We start from the raw sequence: 23,663 nt of genomic DNA on the forward strand, positions 1-23,663 counted from the left end.
TCTGAATCTGATTGAATTTTGTGATTCTTGTGATCTTTTGGAACTGAGTCGTTGTGTGATTTTAGTTCCTCAGTTGAAAAGGGTTTTGGATACATGGGGATACTATGAGATGTTGTGGATATTTCTATAGTTAGTTTTCTGTACATGTGTTAATTGGCTCTTCTGGACCTTCAATATATAACAGTTTTTTTTTCCTCAATTGTTAGCTCTGAAGATATTTGACGGTCGTATATGTCAAGTATTGAGAATTTTAACTTTATAGTATGTTTCAATTCAGTTGTCAATATTGCGTTAAGCATACAAATTATTTAATAATTTGGTTTTGTTGAATGTATTATGACACATTATATCATCGTGATAACTTTGTCTTCTTAACATCTTAATTTTATTTTGGATAGAAATGGCAAAAATTCACACTCAAAAGTAATTTGCAAACTTTGCGCTGTTAAGTAAAATGTTTTTATCCAAATTAAATTCTGATTGAAAACTGTTGTTGATGCTCAAAAGCAGCTCATTGCTTCTGTATCGTATAGAACGTAATTGATAATGTTTAGGTTGTAAAATAATGAAATCATTGCTTTTGTCAAATTGATGTTGTTTGTAATGTTTGGATTTAAAGGAAGGTGAGTAAATAGGATGTGTGGGATCACATTGTTTTTATTTCTTCCTCTAAAACTTTTTTAGTCATTTTATTCGGGATTACTATTTGTTTCATTTATTTCGGGTGTATCGCTCTTTTATATCTAGGGACACCCATGCCCGCCCTAAGGTCGAGATCCAAGTTTTAGTATTAAAGAAGGTTCAAACTTGAAACCTTAAGTCAATATGACCAAAAGATCCCTAGTCTTTGCCAACTGGACTGTTCCTTAGAATCTTACTGTATAACTATTAAGAAAACAAAGGATCAATTTGGACCATGGTCAGGAATTAGTGACTTTGTTTTGTAGATTCAAAATTTCTTCATTCTTATTTGAAAAATAAACATTATAAAATATAAAGCCAATGAAAGAAAAATATTGAGTTAAAGTACAAATTATTGTCTTTTTCATATTATTCTAAGTTATTCATGCAAATATTTTAGACATTAAATAGGTTTGTTTTCTGAAAATTAAAGGTCCAAATCTCAACCCATTCTATGATATTTGAAAAAGAAAAAAGATATATTCAAATCAACTTTCGATATTTTATTTTGATGTTTTGCTTAAAAAACGAAAAACTTTATCAAATATAACCAATAATGTTGGCAACTGCAACAATATTTATATGCTCGTGGAATTTTGTAATTATTTACTCCTTTTCCTTTTTAACGAAACTTGGCCATAAAAACCTTTTTGCATTTTTTTTTCTCTTTGGGTCCGGCTTCTCTATTATCAGATTTCTTGATGTATTTCATGTATATTTTAGATATATATCAAATATTCAATTATGATTTATAAGTAATGTTTCGAAATATTATAATATATTTTAGTATATATGTAACACATATACCCACATAAAATTATACCAGTACACCATACTAATCTAAGGTATATACAAATACAATATCATATTAAATATGAAAGATATATATAAATTATACCACATGTATATTAATCTCAAAGATATATATAAATTATGCATACCTATACATCATAATGGATCATACGATAGATTATATTAAAAAATATATATTATATAACATATGGGACATGTATGGGACATGTATGTTAGATTAAATATTATATATTATACAACCTAATAATTTTGTATATATCACAAAACGGATAAATTATATTGTTTCGGTTGATTATTATCATACTATTTATGTTAGATTTATTAAACGAGTATGATAAAATTTATGTTAGATTTATTAAACGAGTATATGTTTATCATACTGTAGATTCGATTTTACTCGAAAATATATTACATTATGGTCACTGGAATTTTCAGCCGTTAGAAAACTAATACTCGTCAAGAAAAATGAAACAAATCGCTGGAAAATTAATAAGTCGCGGAAAAAAATCAGATTCACAGAAAAATGGTAGAGCGGCAACTGTAAGTTTGAGATAATTTCTCAAAAAATTAATAAAAGCATCGTCATATTTTTTTGAATTTATAAAATGAAAATGAAAATTTATTTTTAAAAAATAAACTACATATAATACATAAATTTTAAATTTAATGGATAGAATAGAATCATCTTTGTCTGTCAAAGAGCAACCACGGTTAGAAAATAATAGCATGCAGGGAAGGACTTTGATCTAAAGTTTTTTTTCTTTTTTCCCAATTTTCTTGTGTTTCCAAGTGTAATCCATGCAGGGAGGACTTTGATCTGATACATTTTTTGGAAGGCTCTTTCTTTTAATGCCATTTGCCATTTGCCACCCAAAACACAGACATTTGGATGTGCATGCAATTGCAAACAACTTTGAAATGATAATTCTTCTCGAGGGAATAATGAAAATAGTTATGCAACGAAATTAGTAATTTGGCACCCATTTTTCTATTTATTTAAACAAATAAATAAGAATAATAATTGTGTTTTTTTAATACAACAACTCACGACTTTCTAGGTTTCTCGCATAATATTTTAGAGTGTTTCAAAATCTTGGCAACGATACTACTTTGAAAATGTCTTGTAGGATATATTTCGTGGCAGGATGAAAATGATGGGACACAGCTGATGGAAGGAAAAATTCATTGCATGTAGAGTGATTTTCTGGACTTATTTTGGAATGCATTACTTATTCAATGAACCCTTTTAAAATGAAGTATTAATTTATTGTTTTTTTTTTTAATTTTTAAAGTTACTTTTGACTTAGTAATTGAATACTTTCCATCTTTAAAAAAAAAAAAAGAGCTTCTACCTTTTAAATTGTGAGGCTTTCCAATCTTGTCATATATTCGAGTTTATAATGTTTAAGATTCTATTTTCAATGTGTAAAACATTATAAATATTATATTAATGTTTAGTTTGATAATTATTTTGTTCGTGGAGAGAAATTTATTTAATTAATTTAGCTAATTTTCCTTTCTAAATCTTTTGAAATTTCTCCATCCTCACTTCCCCATCTCTTTAAATTTAAAAACAATTATCATTATGGTTCATTACTTTTTTTTAAGTATTACCATCAATATAGAGCAAAAGAATTGGAATCTCTCCATACTATCTCAAACGTAACCAAGAACTAATATATTGTAAATCTATTCAACAATTTTTTGAGTACTTAATTAAATCTATTCAACTATATATTAAAAAAAAACTTAGATAATGTTGCATTAGTTGATAAGATTTAGTAACTTTTCCTTCGATGTTTGGCATGGAATCCCTACAAAGAAGAGAGACATTTGGCATTAGATTTTATAAGCTTTTTGTTTGATATGAATCTGATATAGTTTTGGTCCCAAAAAATAAGGTTATTGGCGTTACAATTGCGCACTATAAATTAGGTTTGAATCTGAACTCTCAAGCCACACTTGAGATAGATTCACTCTGATCTCATCAAAATCCATTTTTTCCTCCCATATTCTTACAAAGATAAGATAATGGGTAGCCTTAGAATTTTCCCACTTCTTCTGGCTTCCTTCTTTCTGCTTCTCTTTTCCTCTCATGGTAACTCTTCTCTTGTTATTTTATTGTTTCTCTTCGATTTTTAGGTTCTTTGTTTTATATTTTTCCATGTATTCACTTGTTTATCTCTTTTGTTGGGATTTCTTTTAAGGATTTGGAGGGGAGGTGATGGGAAGTATGGAACATGCAGACTCTATAAAGGTGTGGTTTGACCATTTCAATGAGTGTTTATGTGTTATATCGGTGCTCCCGTCAGCATCAATCTTCATGTTAGCTATCAATAAATATTTGATAAAGCTTTAGTTTTTTTCTAAAAGAAAAAAAAATATTTTTCTATATTTCTCTTTCCTATCAAAAGTTTAATGATGGTTAGTAAAAGATGAGAGTTAACCGATGCACTTGAGAGTCTTTTTTCAAATATATACTAGACAATAATTTCTTACTAACAAAGTAGCAAAAATTAGCCTTTTGTTGCTCATCACCAAGTTTTTGACACGTGGGAGAGAGGAACACGTAGAATGAGTGAAGAGAGATATTTTCTTACTTTTTCTTTATATAAAAAATGAATACTAATTGTAAAAATAAATTATGGTGTGTAGAGGAATTTTTTATTGTGTTGATTTGTGGATAAGGAAATATTGTTGGTATATATTCTACTTTATGATGGGAGCTTAAAGGTGAACATTTTCATACGTTTGTTTGACAGGAAAGTGTAAGAAAATCAATGATTAAAGGTGATCCAAGACCTAATTGCCCTACAATGTTTCACCCTACAAAGATTTCGGATGCTAGTCCTCCTCCAAGGAAGATGATTGAAGTTGAGGACTATCATGATCCAAGACCTAATCGCCCAACAATGTTTCACCCTACAAAGGTTTCGGATGCTAGTCCTCCTTCTCCAAGGAAGAGGATTGAAGTTGAGGATTATCATGATCCAAGACCTAATCGCTCTACAATGTTTCACCCTACAAAGATTTCAGATGCTAGTCCTCCTTCTGCAAAGAAGACGATTGAAGTTGAGGACTATCATGATCCAAGACCTAATCGGCCTACCATGTTTCACCCTACAAAGATTTCGGATGCTAGTCCTCCTTCTCCAAGGAAGACGATTGAAGTTGAGGACTATCGTGATCCAAGACCTAATCGTCCTACAATGTTTCATCCTACAACGATTTCAGATGCTAGTCCTCCTTCTCCAAGGAAGACGATTGAAGTTGAGGACTATCATGATCCAAGACCTAATCGCCCTACCATGTTTCACCCTACAACGATTTCGGATGCTAGTCCTCCTTCTCCAAGGAAGACGATTGAAGTTGAGGACTATCATGATCCAAGACCTAATCGTCCTACAATGTTTTATCCTACAAAGATTTCGAATGCTAGTCCTCCTTCTCCAAGGAAGACAGTTGAAGTTGAGGATTATCATGATCCAAGACCTAATCGCCCTACAATGTTTCACCCTACAAAGATTTCGGATGCTAGTCCTCCTTCTCCAAGGAAGACAATTGAAGTTGAGGACTATCATGATCCAAGACCTAATCGTCCTACAATGTTTCATCCTACAACGATTTCAGATGCTAGTCCTCCTTCTCCAAGGAAGACGATTGAAGTTGAGGACCATCATGATCCAAGACCTAATCGCCCTACCATGTTTCACCCTACAAAGATTTCGGATGCTAGTCCTCCTTCTCCAAGGAAGACGATTGAAGTTGAAGACTATCATGATCCAAGACCTAATCGTCCTACAATGTTTCATCCTACAACGATTTCAGATGCTAGTCCTCCTTCTCGAAGGAAGACGATTGAAGTTGATGACTATCATGATCCAAGACCTAATCGCCCTACCATGTTTCACCCTACAAAGATTTCGGATGCTAGTCCTCCTTCTCCAAGGAAGACGATTGAAGTTGAGGACTATCATGATCCAAGACCTAATCGTCCTACCATATTTCACCCTACAAAGATTTCGGATGCTAGTCCTCATTCTCCAAGGAAGACGATTGAAGTTGAGGACTATCATGATCCAAGACCTAATCGCCCTACAATGCTTCACCCTACAAAAATTCCGAACATTGGCCCTCCTCCACAAGTTTAATGCATGCATATTATCCTTTGTCTCTACCTCAAGCTAGCCAACACTCTATCAAAATTATATGCTTTAGATATACAAGACGCAAATGAAACAACTTTATAAGTGTGTAATCTACATGCATGGAGTTTAACCCTCCCTCCTTAGTGTATGAATAAACCATGCATGGAGTGTTGAAAATTTTCTCTCTTTTTCTCTCAAAGTGTAATACATGCATATATGAAGTTGAAATGTGTAACTCTCTCTAAGTTCTACTTATAATAAGTGTAACTCTCTCACTCTCTCTCTCTCAAGCGTTTAGGTAATACACGCAATTCATGGAGAGTTTGAAACTTAAAATTGAACTAACTATTAATACAAGTGTTGGTTTTGTTGTTTTTCTTCTCATTGACTCAACTCAATTTCTTAAGCCGTTGAAAAATAATATAGTTAGGATGGAAAACTATCTCAAAATTTACACTTTTTGAGTCTCTTGCTTCGGAGATTGTTTGAGAGGTTGAAGAAGATTTTTAGGTGCATTGAATGTACGAGAGGGAACATAAATTTTATATTTCAAATTTTTATTTAACAATTATTAAGGGACAAATAAAATGTTGAATAAGTTGTCTGCTCCTACTAATCAAACATTCTTTTTTAAGGAAAAAAGACAAACATTTGATTGATAGAGTAGGTGAATAACATATTAAAGAATGAAGCTATATAAAAGTGTACCAGTTTAACGAAATGGTAAAATATGAATTGGTAATTGGTACCGAAAGGAATTGATAAATGTTTATTTTCAAGGGATAATGAGAAGAGAAAATTATATATTGGATGATAAAATATTTCACCTATTTTTTAAAATGCAATATTATGTTTTTTATATATTTTAATAAATATTTCGTAAATAATAAATATAAAATTTATTAGTAGTCCTCAAATATTTCGATTACTACTAATAATTGTATGCAAGGTAACATTTGAGAAGAATGCTTTTGTTGGAATATTGTTTTAACTAAAAATTACCTGTTGAAGAGAAGAGATAACGCAGTTAGATACAAACAATTTAATTACGTAATTGGGTTTTTTCTTTTTCTTTTATTTTTTCTTTTTTGGCAAAAAAAAAAATCCACCTTGGAACTTTTCATTACTTCCTTAGAACTTTTCATTACTTGTTTCAATTTTTATCTTTAAACTCGTAGGTTCATCAAATTGGAAACTAAACTTGTCACAAAAAAATATTGGATATTAAACTTAGATAAATGTGTTGCAATTTTTACTTTGATGTATTCAATTTTTGATAATTCACCCACAAATTTTAACAAAAATTAGTGTAAAAAAACTGAAAGACTCGTTAATTTAATAAAAGTTAAAGTTTGGTACAAAATTAAGTTTGATTAATATACAAAATCCACGATTAAATAACTCCACCAAATAAATTTAAACAAAAAAAAAAAAACTTCTTAGATCGTTTTTTTTTTCTTTTCAAAATCATGTTTATAATTTTTTTTTTTATAACCCAGGAGTAGGCGGCCCTTTGGCCTTTATGCCCCTATATCTGGGTATACACACTACTATTCCCATACCCGTTACATACGCAAGGGGTTATTGCTTGTTGGAGTTGCGTTCCATGTGACTTGAATCCAAGACTTGAAAGATATTCCTTGAGGCCCCAAGTCACCCAAATCTTTATAATTTATTAACACATATGAAAATATTTCTTTAACAATTTTTACAACAAAAATTTATCCAAAAGTAAAATTTACCACACTTGTCTAACTTTAAGAGTGCAATATGATGAAACAGAAAGTGTAGAATAAAGAAATTCAAGGTCAAAATCGATCATTTCGTTTTATTTTATTCAGAAACTAAACAAATAAAATTATTAAAACAAATTACCTTTCTGATCCTTAACATTTAGGTAATAGTTATATTTGGTCTATAAATTTCAAACTCATAAACTTATGTTCCTGAGATATAGGAAATGCTTCGTTGATCATAACTTTAGCTTTTTTTTTTCCTTCTTCAACCAACTTATAAGAAAAATGTAGTGACATATTTTATAATAAAATAGCAGATGAAGCAGATTAAAAAAATAAATAATAAAAAAAAACTCCACCCGCCCCCTTTGCCCTCCCCCAAAACGGCTATTAACGTCTTAAATAACTTCCCTTAAAATGCTGCTCGAAAAAAAAAAAAAAAAAAAAAAATAGACTTCCCTTGAAATGAAAGGATATAAAATAATTAAATAATGACATTTTGGCATAGTTTTAATTTGGTTCCAAAAAAATATGGTCAGTGCGTTACAATTGCGGACTATAAATTGGGTTGGATCTGAGCCCTAAAGCCTCACCTTCACATATAGTTTTCTAATTCTGTAATCAAAAAATCCATATTTTTGCTTCCATAATGAAGAGCTCTGCCTCTACACTTTTCTCTCTTCTTCTCCTTTCATCCCTTTTGCTTCTCTTTTTCTCTACTGGTACTCATCTTCTCTTGTTATTTGTTATTTCTCTTCTTTTCTTTCCATGGATTACTTCCTTTTATTGCGTTTACATTTCCATGTGTATATATATACAAAGATTGTTTATTTTTATCGGTATGTTTTTTGTCAAAGGATTTGGAGTGGAAGTGACGGGAAATCTGCAACATCCACACTACATGGCTCCAGTAGAAGTACGAGTATAGATCCATATTGTCGTAGTACTAGAAATTTCATTTCTTAAATAAATACATATTTTTAATGGGAGCGATGAATGTCTTCTTTGTTTGTTTGGCAGAAAAGTGTGGTGGGAAAATCAAGGAAGATGATCGAAGTACTTTCAGATGACTATCATGGCCCAGGACCTAATCACCCTACGATGTATCTCCCTACAGAGATTTTGTATAGTCCTCCTCCTCCTGAAGTGTAGTTCGTCTCATCCTTGTCTCTCTACCTCAAGGCCCAGCCAACACAGTATATTAAATGTAACTTTATTGTTAAGGGTAATCCACATGCATGGAGTTGAGAACTGTATCTCACTGTCTAAAAGTTCTAAATGTAATGCTCTTCTTCTCTCACTCTCAAAGTGTTACTCCCTTGTCTATCAAAGTCCGTGAATTGCATATGTGCTAGTTAGAGTTTGTTTGAATTAACTTCCTAAGCAATTTTTTGAGTGCCAAAAATTATCTTTTAATAATCTAGAGTATTAACTAGTGACAAATATAAATTACTTTTGAAATTAAACAAATTGGTCATTTAAAATTATTTTTTGAAGAATCGCTTTAAACTTTATTCTCCTAAAATGATTGACCGAAAAAAATTATTTGTTTAAAAAAGTATTTAAATTAGCATTCTCTCTCAAGAAAGGAAAAGATATCCCAATATATAATCCATGCATTGAAGCATTTGAACGGATCATACAACGTCGAATTGTAATAAATGACAGTAGCTACCGTAGTATAAAAAGTTTTCCTACAAAATTCACCGTTTTCTTATAATTAGCTCCACCAAGAAAAGAAAAAAAGGAACAATATTTGGTGGAAAATAATTCCAATCCTTGACCTGAAAACTTACAGTTTGCGAGGCTTTGTTTCTTATGGCCAAACTATCAGCAAAATCATTGGGTAATTGGTTCCAAAAAACTTTGCTCCTTGACTACCTTCATATACCCTATAATAAGAAGACAAATAAAATTCATAATCTCGTTAAAATCTCCCTAAATCTCTTTTAAATTTTTTTTAATTAGTTGGACGATTCTTATGATCCTTTTTTTTTTCCTTATTATTGTGGTGAATATATATGCGATTTGTTGTTCATATATTTCAATCTCACTATCCATGGTTCGAGTATCCATATAATAATCATCAAAATTACTTCTTCAATCTCATGAAAATAATGTAATAAAAATATAGTATATTATAACCCTATGGGCTAGGCAATCGGATTAGAAATAATGGTACAAGTTAATAAAACATAAACATATGGCAATATATATAAATATAATTCGGAGGTAAAAATATATAATTCTTTTTTAAGAAAAGGTTAATACAACCCAGTAGTACTTATAAAGTTTTTTAATCTAGGCAACATTGGCGTGGCATTTGATTTAACGTAATAATAGTGTCTTTTGTTTCAAAATATATATATATATATATCTTGGCAACATTAAATCATTTTTTGCTTGCATTTAAAAGGGACAAATATGAATGTTATTTGAACTGGACAAAATTTGCATATAAAATAAAGAAGAAAATGGATATTCTAAAATACTTTTGTCGTGGCCAACAAATAATAGACGAAACTTGTGAATGAAAGCAAAAAAAACCAAAAAAATTTTAAATGTAAGTATAATAAATTTAAAACTCTCATGAGAAGATTTATTTATTTATTTTTAAATAGTGAAGCATTTATCCCTAAAGTATGTTTTTTTTTAATCGAGATTTTACCAAGTAATCCAACATATCATGCAAATATACGTTTAATAATTCCACCCAATGCATGTCGTCTGCATGATTGGAGAATTAGATTAGCTTCCAAATATATTGTGCTGAAGTTTTACAGTTTTGCTTCCAAATATGAAGTTGGTGCGTTACAATTCCTCATTATAAATTTGGTTCGGATTTCAACTCTAATTCTCAGCCTAAGATGGTTCCATTTGTCCTCAACTCTCTCATAGATAGAAAATAGGGAGCCTTACAATTTTCTCACTTCTTCTTCTTTCATGCTTTCTCCCCCTCTTTTTCTCACATGGGAATTGTAGGACATGCAAATTCTGTAATTACTTCAATCAACGTAAGTTCTATCTCCAACCTCCAAAGTTGTTGCTAACTGTTTCTTTCATATATATATGTGGACTAGTGTCTAAAGTATTTTACTTTAATATTAGAATTGTTTACATAAAGAAACACTCAACTTCCACCATATGTATTAAAGTGGGTATTGAAGAGAACCATAAAAATTTCCATACATTTATGGTGGAGCTGACATCGTTGTTGTCTTATACTTTGTCTCCAGGAAATTGTAGGGAAATCAAGGAAGATGAAGATTGGAGCCTTTTGACACGCCTCTTTTTAAGAATTAACTCTGTTTCACCTCCAATAGATAGATACCTCTGATGATCTGAGTTCTCCTCGGTCTCCAAAAAGACTTCTAAAAGGTTGGGATCTCCGATGATCTAAATACTCCTTGGCCTCTATAACAATCTCCAAAGATTGGAATCTCCACTGATCTTAATATTCCTTGACCTCCTGAACAACCTCCAAAGATTGGGACCTAAGCGGATCTTAATACTCCTCGACTTCCAACGGTTGGGACCTTCGCCGATCTGAATATGCCTAAGCCTCCATAGTAACGTCCAAAGATTGAGACCTCCCTCGATCTAAATACTCCCCAGCCTCTAGAACAACCACTGAAGATTGGGACCTCCATCGATCTGAATACTCCTCACCTCTAGAACAACCTCCAAAGATTGGAACCTCTGTCGTTCTAAATACTCCTTTGCTTCCAGAGCAGCTGTCGAAGATTAGGACCTCTGCCGAATTGAATACTCCTTCGCCTCCAGAATAATCACCAAATATTGAGACCTACGTCGATCTAAATATTTCTCGGCCTCCAGAACTACCTTCAAAATGGTTGGAACCTCTGTCGATCTTAATACTCCTTAACCTCCAAAATAACCTCCAAAGATTGGGACCTCTATTGATCTTAATACTTCTCGGCCTCTAGAACAACCTCCAAAATTTGGGACCTCTGCCGATCTTAATATGCCTAAGCCTTCACAACAACCTCCAAAAATTCTCTATCGATCTGAATATTCCTCGGCCTCCAAAACGACCTCCAACGGTTGGGGGCTCCTTCAATCTGAATATGCCTAAGTCTCCACAACAACCTTCAAAGATCGGGACCTCCGTCGATCTAAATACTCCTTGGCCTCTAGAATAACCACCGAAGATTGGAACCTCCGTCAATCTAAATACTCCTCGGCCTCCATAACAACCTCCAAAGATTGGCACCTTCGTTAATCTAAATACTCCTCGGCCTCAAGAACAACCATTAAAGATTGGGACCTCCGCAGATCTGAATACTCCTCGACCTCCAAAACAACCACCAAAGATTGGGACCTCTACTGATGTTAATACTCGTTGACCTCCAGAACAACCTCCAAAGATTGGGACCTCTCCCGATCTTAATACCCCTCGACCTCTAGAACGACCTCCAACTATTGGGATCTCTACCGATTTTAATACTTCTCGACCTCCAGAATAGTCTCCAAAGATTAGAACCTTCGTCGATCTGAATACTCCTCGACCTCCAGAATAACCTCTAAAGATTTGGGCCTTTGTCGATCTTAATATCCCTTGGCCTCTAGAACGACCTCCAATTGTTGAGATCTCTGCTGATTTTAATACTTCTCGGCCTCCAAAACAATCTCCAAAGATTGGAACCTCTGTCGATCTAAATACTCCTCAGCCTTCAGAATAACCATCGAAGTTTGGGACCTCCATTGATCTAAATACTCCTCGGCCTCAAAAACAACCTCCAAAGTTTGGGACCTCTGCGGATCTTAATACTCCTCGGCCTCCAGAACGACCTCCAAATGTTGGGACCTCCGTCGATCTGAATACTCCTCAGTCTCTAGAATAACCACCGAAGATTGGGACCTCCATTGATCTAAATACTCCTCGGCCTCCAAAGCAACCTCTGAGTTTGGGACGTCCGTCGATCTGAATACTCCTCGGCCTTGCCAATCTAAATACTCCTCGACCCTCAGAACAACTACCAAAGATTGGGACGTCTGTCAATCTAAATACTCATCAGCCTCTAGAGCAACCTCCAAAGATTCGGATCTCCGTCGATCTGAATACTCTTCGACCTCTAGTATAACCACCGAAAATTGGAACCTCTACGGATCTGAATACTCCTTGGCCTTCCAAAAAACCTCCAATAATTGGAACCTCTGCCGATTTGAATACTCATCGGCCTTGAGAACAACCATTGAAGATTGGGACCTCCATCGATTTAAATACTCCTCGACCTCCAGAACAACCTCCAAAAATTGGGACTTCCGTGGATTTGAATTTTCCTCGACCTCCAGAACAACCATCAAAGATTGTGTTATATACACCAAGATTTATGGGTCGATTCCACTTTAAAATTAATTGGCAATGAGAGGATTAGTTCGATGTATCTTATAAACTTTGTTAGGTCCCTTGACCTTTTTTATTTGAGATCTTTAACGTGCTCTTAAGATGGTGGCTCTTATCGGACTTGCAAATTTTTGTCGAATCCTATTTGATCGGATGCTTGTTTGAGTTTGTTGGACTCTGATACCATATGAATATTCATAAGGTTTCATCTCAAAACTTATTGGCAATTGAAATTTAGAGATGAAACCGCGTGAATTTTAAGAAAGAGTAAAATTGTAAAACAATTCATCCAAAAATTACCAGTTTCACTGATCGATTAAAGAGAAATAAAATGATAAAAATTAGATAATTATAAATGAGATTACTTTATGTAGTAAACAACACGGAAAGAAAACCTTCTAATTCTCATTCTTTGTTTTGGAAGAGTAAAGGATGTAGTTTTCAAGTTTTTCACAATTTTCTTGTTTTCCAAACACCTTCTCTCTCTAGGTTGCAAGTGTAATCCATGCAGGGAGGACTTTGAACTGATACGGTTTTGAAAGGCTCTTGCTTTAATGTCATTGCCATGCAAACACACATTAGTCCTAAAAAAGATTTCTCACTCTAACTTTTCTCTATCCCCCTTAGTTCTAAAAACAAGGATCATTATGGTCTATTGTATTTTTAAGAACAAAAGAATCAAAATGGTTAATCAAATATGGTCTAAATATAACTTAATTCACTCCCAAAATGAGAGGATGGAATCCCTACCAACTCTGCCTCGTCTGAAACTAACAAAAAAAAAGAGAGAGACATTTGGTATGAATCGGATGACGATATATTTTTTATCCCAAAAAATAAGGTCAGTGCGTTACAATTATGTGCACTATAAATCGGTTTCAATCTGAACTCTAAACCCTCACCTCAAGAGATAGTTTCATTCTCTTATCAAAATTTATTTTTCTTCCGATTCTTACAAAGATAAGATAATTATAATGGATAGCCTTACAATTTTCTCACTTCTTCTGATTTCCAGCCTTCTGCTTCTCTTTTTCTCTCATGGTACTCTTATCTTTTGTTCTTTATTATTTCTCTTATTTTCTTTTCATGGATTACTTCCTTATTTTATAATTCAATATATTGATCAATTGTTTATTTTTTATATTGGGATTTTTTAATTTGTTGAAGGATTTGGGGTGGATGTGATGGGGAGTGGGGAACATCCAGAGTCTATGACTCCACTCAAGGCAAGTGTGTTTTGTGACTACTTCTATCACTGTTTATGGTAGTGAGTCTATATAATTAGACAATACTTTTCCACCAAATATAGTAGTAATTACTGTTATCATCACTAAGTTTTGATACATGGACAAATCTGTGTTTAGCTCAACTAATTAAATTCATCTATTTTCGATAACAAAGGTTGTGAGTTTGAATCACAACTCCCATGTTGTTGTACTGAAAAAAGGTTTTGTACATGGGAGAGATGAAGAGATTTAGCAATTACTTCTTAAAAAAAATTGTGGTGGGCAAAATAGAGAATTTTTCTTTATGTTCTCTAGTCAATAAGGAAGTATTATTCATATATATTTGTATTTCGTGGTGAGTGCTAAAGGTGAACGTGTTTGTTTAGCAGGAAAGCATACAAAAATCGAGGAAGGTGAATGAAGTTGCAAATTATCATGATCCAGCACCTAATCATCCTACAATGTTTCACCCTACAAAGATTTTGAATGCTAGTCCTCCTTCTCTAAGGAAGATGATTGAAGTTGAAGACTATCAAGATCCAGGACCTAATCGCCCTATAAAGATTTCGAATGCTAGTCCTCCTTCTCCAAGGAAGATGACTGTAGTTGAAGACTATCAAGATCCAGGACCTAATCGCCCTACAATGTTTCGTCCTATAAAGATTTCGAATGCTAGTCCTCATTCTCCAGGGAAGATGATTGTAGTTGAAGACTATCAAGATCCAGGACCTAATCGCCCTATAATGTTTCGCCCTATAAAGATTTCGACTGTTAGTCCTCCTTCTCCAAGGAAGAAGATTGTAGTTGAAGACTATCAAGATCCAGGATCTAATCACCCTACAAAGATTTCGGATGCTAGTCCTCCTTCTCCAAGGAAGATGATTGTAGTTGAAGACTATCAAGATCCAGGACCTAATCGCCCTACAATGTTTCACCCTATAAAAATTTCAAATGCTAGTCCTCCTTCAACAAATAAGATGATTGAAGTTGAAGACTATCAAGATCCAGGACCTAATCGCCCTGCAATGTTTCGCCCTACAAAGATTTCGAATGCTAGTCCTCCTTCTCCAAGTAAGATGATTGAAGTTAAAAACCATCGTGATCCAGGACCTAATTGTCGTACAATATTCGGCCTTATAAAAAATTTGTGCGGTAGCCCTCCTCCAAAAGTGTAGTTCACATCTCATCCCTTTGTCTCCTACCTCAAGGCCAACCAACACAAACATATCAAAATTATATCCTACAAACAAGAGTCTCAAATGTTACTCCTTACTCTTATGTGTAATCCATGCATTGGAGTTGCTGAGAAATGCATCTCTCTCTCCCCTCTCTCTAAATTCTACGTGTAACGCTCTCTTTTCTCTCATGAGTATAAATAATCCATGCATGGAACGTTACAAAATGTATGTCTTTCTCTTTGTCTCTCACTTATAAGTGTTACTTTCTTTTTCTAAAAGAAAAAAAATTGGAAACCATAACTCTCTCTAAATTCTATACTCTCTTTTTCTCTCAAGCATTTACCTAATCCATGCATAAAAATATTAGATAATATTATTAGGTAAATGTTATTTAAATTATATTTAGATTTGGATTAGAATATAGTTTAAGATTAAGATGTAGTTTATAATTAAATTTCTTATTTGAAATAGGGTAAATGTGAATTATTACTCCGTTATGCTAATATGGCTTTTGTGGAAGAAAGAAACGTTTAATAAACTAACTTTTTTGTTATTTATTAAACAAATGAAACGGTTACTTCTAAAACTACTATGATTGGTATGTGATATTGTGATGTGTCGCTGACAAATATGAGGTAATATTTGGGAACAACTAGGGTGAAATATTATTTTAATTAGACATTTGTTGAAGAGCATAAATAAATTATTTAATTAGGTAATTGAGTTTTTTATGAAATAAATTTAGACACTAAATAAATATATTTTTTCTAAATAATCTAAGAAAGTGTTAGTAAGATTTTTTTTTCCTTCCATAACATGGAGAGACGCTATTCTATGGGGTTTGTGGTGTAGGCTAGAGGTCATGACTTCAAGAGACTTGAGAGTTTATCTGCTCGATTTTGTCTCGTTGATACAAGAGACACGTCTTCATATAGTTAGTGACATCGATCGTCTCACATGCCAGTAGTACCTTGACTTTTGCAAGACCTAATATATCGGTCCACATGCATAGCGTAATTTCACTGCTATTTATTAGGCAAAAGGGGGTGACAACTTTACCACTCTACAATGGAATAATCGAGTTTGGAAGGCTCTTCTTGAACAATAACTCTAGAGAAAACTTCATATTTTATGTCAAGATCAAAAACAAACTTGGGGAAAAACTTGTTTTCTAAGCTAGAAGTCACGTTCACATTTATGAAAGAGCCCGTAACTTTCATAGAAAGAACCATCCCATAACTCCTTGATCAAGAAGAAGTAGATTTTGTGAAAGTCTTTACATTTAGAGCCTTTTTCTATAAAACTTTTATAGAAACCATCTAAGTCAAAGGATTTAACCATAATAAGGGATAATTCGATAATCTAATTATAAAAAACAAATTGTCAAATTAAACCTTAAATTGGGAAATTGAAATTATGCTCCAATCCTAAGAACCAACTTTACAATTGTACCAATTATTTTTTATCATGAACTTTCTAGGTAATTTACCACTGTATTTAATTACAAGAATGAACAATTTCGTGGGAAAAGCACGCAATAATTTAAAATAATGCGATAAAATATTGTCTTAATTGACCACTCGTCCTAATTCCTACCTAATTAATTTCCAATTCAAAGAAACAACGTTAATTATTAAGTAATTCCCTTTTCTCTCCCCCTCCACTTTCTCGGGTCAACTTGAGCAATAAGAAATGAAATGCCGCAGTTCCCCGGAAAAAGAACCACTTTCCGACCTTCCAAACAGAAAACGGACAAGAAAATTCCGCAACTTCAGTAGCCGACCCACCCCACCATAATTCGCACGAACCTTCCCATGGCGTCCGATTTCAAGAACTCTCCCATCTTATTCTTCACACAGTCTTTAATTAATTACTTTTTTGACTTCAAACTTCTACGCGCAATTAGGGCTTCAAATACCCCCTAATTGAATCCGCAATCGACACATCGAATTCCAATTCACCACCAATTTCTTCTCTCCAACGATGGATCTGAATCTGTACAACCTTTCAATGGCGGAGAAAACCGATCGCCCCGAAAATCCCTCTCTCCGCTTCCTTATAATGATCGATTGCCTCGTGTTTCAGAAACTAACCTCGTGGCTCAGCGCCACATACCACGGCTTCGCCTCCACAAGAAATTCAAATCGTTGTTCCCCCATTCCGAAAGCGGTCGTAGACGGCGGCGAGAGTGTGAGCAGAGAGGAGATGAAATCGGTGATGGGAGATTTGGGGATTGTTTGCGGCGAGGAGGGCGATGAATCGCTTCCTCTGTTCGGATCTGTTGAGGAAATCGCGAAGCTGTTCGAGGAGAGAGGGCCGTGTATTGCGGAGGTGAAGAGAGCTTTCGACGTTTTCGACGCCAATGGCGATGGATTCATCGATGTGGTGGAGCTTCAGAGAGTTCTCTGCGTTTTGGGCCTCAAAGAAGGGGAGGGGGTTGAGAATTGCAAGAGGATGATCCAGAAGTTTGATGAAAATGAAGATGGCAAAATTGATTTTGAAGAGTTTGTTAAGTTGATGGAGTCTGGTTTCAATTGACGGATTCGGATTCTTACTTCTTTTCTGTAAATTGTTGAAACTTTGTTATTAATTCTTCCGATTCTTTTTAGTTTCACGTGGAATTGAAATTTTGACCCATCCAATTTTACCCTGTAATTTGGATTTTTGTCGTTTCAATTCTGTGTGTGTAATTTTACATTCGTTTTGAGTTTCTGATCATTAATGGGATTTCCTGTTGAAACTTGAAAGTTGTGACAAGATTCTGCTATTTTGGTCCTCTTTTTGGGGACGAGTCAATTCTCTCTTTGGATTTATGTAAAATTAAAGAATTACAATTGATATATAGAGAAATTATATACCAATGTCTCAAAATTATGTTTTAGTGCCAAGAAATTCACAATCAATCACTTAATTCAATTGGTTAATTTATTTAAATACAAATTCTTGGGCCTTTGCACATATTATTTTGTCGAATAGAGCATAGTTTAGTGATAATTGGCATATACCTAGAGCATAGTTTAGTGATAATTGGCATATACCTCGAACTAAGAGGTTGTGAGTTTGAATCTCCTCCCAACATGTTGTATTCAAATATATATATATATATATACATACATACATATATATGTATATATACATACATACATGTATATATGCTATATATACCCTAAACCCTATATATACACACACATACATACACATATCAATTGGTTAATTTACTTATTCATGAGCCTTTAGAGTGATTTTGATCCTTTGATGTTTATAGAAACTTTGATGAGATGATTTATAGAATTTTTCAGAAGTCTATTCTAACTCAATTGTTTGGCTTGCGCTAATTTAAGCTTTGACTAACTTGAGTATCGTGTTAATTTGAGCTTGACTTATTTAAGCTTTGAATCTTGGACTAACTTCTTTTTGAACTTGTTTGATTCTAGACACAATTTTCATGATTAGCGAAAATTGGGCATGGTAGGAATTTTGATTATTTTGTGGAATTTTAATCCTCTAATTTTCAGAAAATTTTTTATAAGATGATTTGATACGAGTTAAATGACAAATGACTCCCCCTATTTAGAATTTTTCATGGGTCTCACTTGGGTTTGGACTCAAAGACTTGCACTAACTTGAGTCTCGTCATTCTTTGCATGTTATGCTAACTTCAATCTTGAACCCAAATTCATTTAATTTTAGACTTGTGTGATTCTAGGTCCAAAATTTGACCAGGTTGTTTGTAAGATCAAATGGGCATATAGAACATATGTGGCAATTCATCATCGACTGAAATTTGAAATTTACCGCTCAACCATTAGACTTTGGGCAAAAGATTCAACTTAGACTTGACCTAAACTTTTGTATGTATGGATCAAGTTTAACCCAATTTTTTACTATAAAATATTTTCTTTTGTGTGTGGATTAATTTTCAATCTATAATAGATAACAAAAACAACATGCAAAAAATGCACAAACTGCAGAAGCTTTGGGCTGCGCTGCCTATTTATGTTGAAAATTAATGTGGAATATATATTAAAAAGAAAAAAGAAAATACCTTTTTGGAAAGTGTGAGGAGAGGAAGCAAACACCGACATCTCCAAAAAAAATAGGACGTTGATCGTTCTGAGAAGCAACAACTTTCACGAACATTTGGTTCAGCTTTCTTTATATTGGTTTCATAAATATAAAATATAAATCTAGTGTCGGTGCTCTCCAATTAAAAAAAAAATTAATTTTCAAATGTTAAGACATAGATTTTGAAAACTTTTCAATAGAGTAGGTAACAAAATAAAGAAAACATCAAATAAAAATAATGTTTCTAATTTTGGTTTCTTAACCTTTAAAATCTCAATTATATTCTTGAAAAATTTCATTAAATTTCACCTAAGCCTTGCCACAAAGATAATATTGTGGATATGACATATAAAAGTGACAAATTACTCTTAAAAAGTTAAACATGGATTATAAAAATCCTTGTCTGATTTTTTTAAAAAAATACCAAAAGTTATATCTATGGTAAATTGTCACATGCCAATTAAAAGTTAAAATGCCCAATTGTTCTAATTCACCATAGATTTACATTGAATTCGATTTGATTGAAGTTATCCGCAAACTCATCAATCATCAACGATCACATCTGATTAAGATAAACTAGTTAGTGGAGGAAGTTATATCTACGGGAGAAGACAAATGTGTGATAATTTCTATGAAGCACATGCGTAGAGAAGCCAACAATACGTTGCTCATAATCTATCGAAGAAGGCACGGGAGGATCAAATTGCAAAGATTTGGAGTGATATTGCTCCTAATAACTTAGTACGACTCTAGTTCAATTCAAAGCATTTAAGTTGTTGATTATTTTTTTTTTTCCGAAGAATATATATCGAGTGGCCCCTCTTTACTATATTGGAACTCTTTGATCCATGATGGCAATAAAATATCTGACATGAAAGTGAGGGGAGAGGAAAGAAACAAGATCACATGAGAGAGTGCAGAAAAGTAAAATAGTAAAGAAGGAAAAAAAACAACTGAATTTGGAAAGTGTACCAACAGAGAGAGAAGCAACTAGGAAAATATCTGTTTCATTTGGAGAACAACACCACAGCCATTGTCTCATATATCCTTGCACGCTTAAAAATGTACTGCAATTCTCAGAAACCAAAACCCACATGCTTTTCTCTTCTCTCATCTTGGATCACCCCTAATTTTTCCCAACCCAAAATCCCCTTTCCCAACCCATTTTTAATTATATATATATATATATATATATATATATACTCAGCAGCCAACACAAAGGCCTTCAAGCAATGGCATTAGGGAATAGAGAACAGGGATATGGTCCAAAAGCAAAAAGGAACTTTTTTTTTAAACCCTTTTCTGCAATTGGTGGGAAATGGAATTTTTTTTTTTTTTACTTTTAACATATTTTCGCTCACTTGGTAGGAAATATATATATATATATATATATGTTATCTATAGGGGGAAAAGAAAAGAAAGAAGATTTAATATGGGTAAAAATTAAAGGGGTAATTAAGGTAATTAATAGCGGAACTGTCCGCCGACATAAGTCTGTCCGAAAGACCAGCCCGACGGAGCAACGTTGTAGGACAGCACTTGTCGTCCGTCGCTGGCCGTCACCAGAAACGAAAGGCTCTGCCCATTCAGATAAGAGTTTGATTGCCAATTCTGCCCCCAATTTCTTGACATCGGCTGCCACCGTGTTTTCGACCCCTTTATCGCCACCGCGTGGATGTCTCCGGCGCCGCCCACGTTCGTGACCAGCACCAGATTGAAATATGAATGCCCGTTTATCGTGAACCTTATTCCCCCGCTCCTTCTGCACCTCACCCTGTAATAATTCTCACTCTTATGAATATCATATCGCAAACTTCCAAGCTCAAAAAAATTCAAACGAAACATTCTACTTAAAAAAAGGAACTAACTAAGATTTACAATTTACAGTTACGATAAATTACCATTCAATCCAAAAGTTTAAGCGGTTGAGTTTTGTACAAATATCTCAACATTTATATATACCTTCGATATGCGACGGGGATAATTCCAGCCCGGTATTGAGCAATGTGTTGGAAGATGGGCTGGGAGAGATCGAAGTGGTGGTTGGGAGGGTCGCAGCAGCCGCCAGGAGGGCAGAAGTTTGTGGCGGTGACCACGATGGTGCCGGGGAGGCACCACTGGGGATCGTTAACGCACCGCAGCTCAAAGCAAGCGCCGCAGCTCAGCCCGTTGTCGAACAGCGCCGTGCTCAGCGCCGCAGTGTTGGTCCCGTACCCTTGGCTATACAAATTCCCGTACCCACAAGCCCCTCCTACAAACACCCAAAACAAAAAAGAAACAACTTTACAAAATATTCTAATTATTATAAAATTTTGATCAGGTTTTAGTTAATTATAGGCCAAACCCATTGTCCCGGACGCATCACTTCCTCCATAGAAAGTGGCATGAGCGCTGATCCAACCGCCATAATCGCCATTAACACGCGAGACCATCCATAAAAAACCCAGCAGCAGGATTATTCCCAATGAATTAGCCATCAATTCCCCTGCAAAATTCCACAAAAAAAGGAGTCAAATTCTATATTCTATGCCCCAATTGCGAAAGGGGGAGGAGGGAAATTGGAAGAAGAGGAAACTTAACGAGGAAATTGTGAAGTTTTTAGTTGAGGAAATGAAGAGAGAAAGGGGGGTTTGAAAGGGGAATAAATAGGAGGGGATCAGTACACTGCCATAGGTTGGGGCCATTGGTACTGTTTATCATGGGACTGTGATGTGTGCAATATATGTAGATTATTTGAAACCGCGTTTTATATACACTGTAAGTACTATTTTGTTGTTGGTCACCGCTAAAAATTTGATACCTTTTTATGCATTTTTCTCTCTGTTCGTCGAAACTTTTGAAGGAACCTTTGTCCCTCCTTTGTCCCTCCAAAACACATTTTCTCTCCCTTCGATAAATGTATGTACTACCTATGTCTAGACTAGAGAGTGACAAGAGGTAAAGAAACGTATGAATAAATCAGCGTGACGAAGAAATCGAGAGATTTAAACAAAATACATATTCAAAAACCAAAATGAAATAAGTACGAAACGTTTCGGTTTTCTTTTCTATGTTCATTTAGTTATTGTTGTTGTAGTTGGATGTGCACGTATTAAATAGTTGAACGTTGATGTGGTCTTTTCTTGTTGCAAGTTATTGCAATGGTTGAGATTGAACAACAAACTTGTGATCATTTTAGAGGGAGAGGAAACTGATGAAGAATATGGTGTGGTTTTGAAGAGAGAAGAGATTAATGAAGTGGATATTTAGAGGCAATACATTTTATGGGAGTACTCAGTAATAAACAAATCTTTGAACCTTAATTCTATGAAGGTGCCGGCAGGGTAAATGAGAGAGAAGTGATAATGGTGGTGAAAGAGAGAGCAGTGAAGTGATGGGGTAGTGGCACATGGACTATGTTCTAAAAATTCATGTGCATTATTAAATGCCCGCTTTCCCTTATTTATTACACGCCCACACCTGTTTCCCTCTTGTATTAAACTCTCTTTTATCCCTTTTCTTTTCTTTCTAAAGTTTAATCTCACCGCCCGATGTTAAAGCACACAAATAACATAGATTTATCAATAAAATTGCAAGATCGTTGATAAAAAAGGTCAACAACACATCGAATATATCGAAATTGTTGGGTTTGTAAGAAGAATACAAACAAAGTCTCAAGCAAATGAACAATTATCTCAGTCATTTGGGTGAAACCAAAAGTAAAGTCATATATTTAGATACTTGGGATAATTGTTTCCACGACAGAAAGCAGACGAATTGGAGTTAAAAAACAACTCTTTACCTTACCCCTTTCTTTTTCTCCAGAAACTAACATAAACCCATTTCTCAATTTCTTTGATTTTGACATTCTTTTGTGTTTTTTTTTTATTAAAAAGAAAATGGTAGTTTAGTGGAAAGAGAAATGAGTTATATGGACCATTGTGTTCCCTTGTAGTGGAGAAGGAGTCAGAGATTTCAAATCAGAGATGGATGGTTGGTTGAATAATGTTGATGGATACTGAATTCTTCTTCTTCAGTTTCAGATCTATTCTCTGCAGGTACAACTGTAACATATATATATATATATACAGCTTCAATATTATTTTATTTCATCTCCTCGATTCTCATCACTTCTTCCCTGTCATTTTCTCTTCTATATAATAATGCATGCCCCATTATGTATGTTATTTCTATTTTCATATCTTAGGTTAATTAATATAACTCAAGACAGACTTTATATTTAGTATACCCTGAATTTATTTATCGCGTTTCTTACTTTTATACCTTAACTGAAATCAAGGCTTATACACCTAGCTATGTTTCGATGTATCTTTTAAAGTGCCTAAGAATGACTAAAAATTTGTACTTTAAAAATGAGTAGCATTTCGTTAGATTTTTAAATAATGTTTTTAATTCATTGAAAACACTTTTTGAAACTTTTGATGATATATAAAAAGTTATGAGGCATG

General features: G+C 33.9%; 4 protein-coding genes and 1 long non-coding RNA gene across 6 annotated transcripts; 4 read left to right on the forward strand and 1 right to left on the reverse strand.

Moving 5' to 3' along the window:
- Positions 1 to 3,432: 3,432 nt before the first annotated feature.
- LOC111006390 (uncharacterized) lies at positions 3,433 to 5,917 on the forward strand. Its single transcript, XM_088123417.1, has 3 exons — positions 3,433 to 3,592; positions 3,702 to 3,751; positions 4,257 to 5,917. Exons 1-3 carry the CDS (start codon positions 3,526 to 3,528, stop codon positions 5,643 to 5,645), a joined length of 1,506 nt encoding a protein of 501 aa, XP_087979543.1. The 5' UTR covers positions 3,433 to 3,525; the 3' UTR covers positions 5,646 to 5,917.
- A 2,063-nt stretch (positions 5,918 to 7,980) lies between these two features.
- LOC111006391 (uncharacterized) lies at positions 7,981 to 8,678 on the forward strand. The gene is made up of 3 exons (XR_002600868.2): positions 7,981 to 8,100; positions 8,236 to 8,294; positions 8,399 to 8,678. It is a non-coding gene; the product is annotated as an uncharacterized LOC111006391 (long non-coding RNA).
- Positions 8,679 to 13,628: 4,950 nt separating this feature from the next.
- LOC111006109 (uncharacterized) lies at positions 13,629 to 15,374 on the forward strand. Of its 2 annotated transcripts, none has more exons than XM_022277857.2 (3): positions 13,629 to 13,787; positions 13,914 to 13,972; positions 14,359 to 15,374. In XM_022277857.2, exons 1-3 carry the CDS (start codon positions 13,721 to 13,723, stop codon positions 15,145 to 15,147), a joined length of 915 nt encoding a protein of 304 aa, XP_022133549.2. In that variant the 5' UTR covers positions 13,629 to 13,720; the 3' UTR covers positions 15,148 to 15,374. The 2 variants fall into 2 exon arrangements, with proteins under 2 accessions (XP_022133549.2, XP_022133550.2); XM_022277858.2 differs by having other exon boundaries at positions 14,362 to 15,374.
- Positions 15,375 to 16,683: 1,309 nt separating this feature from the next.
- LOC111006164 (putative calcium-binding protein CML46) lies at positions 16,684 to 17,907 on the forward strand. Its single transcript, XM_022277933.2, has one exon. The coding sequence runs from the start codon at positions 17,134 to 17,136 to the stop codon at positions 17,686 to 17,688; it is 555 nt and encodes a 184-aa protein (XP_022133625.1). The 5' UTR covers positions 16,684 to 17,133; the 3' UTR covers positions 17,689 to 17,907.
- A 2,299-nt stretch (positions 17,908 to 20,206) lies between these two features.
- LOC148212091 (expansin-A5-like) lies at positions 20,207 to 21,927 on the reverse strand. Its single transcript, XM_088122633.1, has 4 exons — positions 21,796 to 21,927; positions 21,560 to 21,700; positions 21,178 to 21,466; positions 20,207 to 20,989 (listed from the first exon to the last, which is right to left on the reverse strand). The coding sequence occupies exons 2-4, from the start codon at positions 21,690 to 21,692 to the stop codon at positions 20,680 to 20,682; spliced, it is 732 nt and encodes a 243-aa protein (XP_087978759.1). The 5' UTR covers positions 21,693 to 21,700; positions 21,796 to 21,927; the 3' UTR covers positions 20,207 to 20,679.
- Positions 21,928 to 23,663: the final 1,736 nt, after the last annotated feature.

This window comes from Momordica charantia, assembly GCF_013281855.1.
Source record: "Momordica charantia cultivar OHB3-1 chromosome 4 unlocalized genomic scaffold, Mcharantia_2.0 BLBB01000004.1, whole genome shotgun sequence".
NCBI classification, from domain to species: domain Eukaryota; kingdom Viridiplantae; phylum Streptophyta; class Magnoliopsida; order Cucurbitales; family Cucurbitaceae; genus Momordica; species Momordica charantia.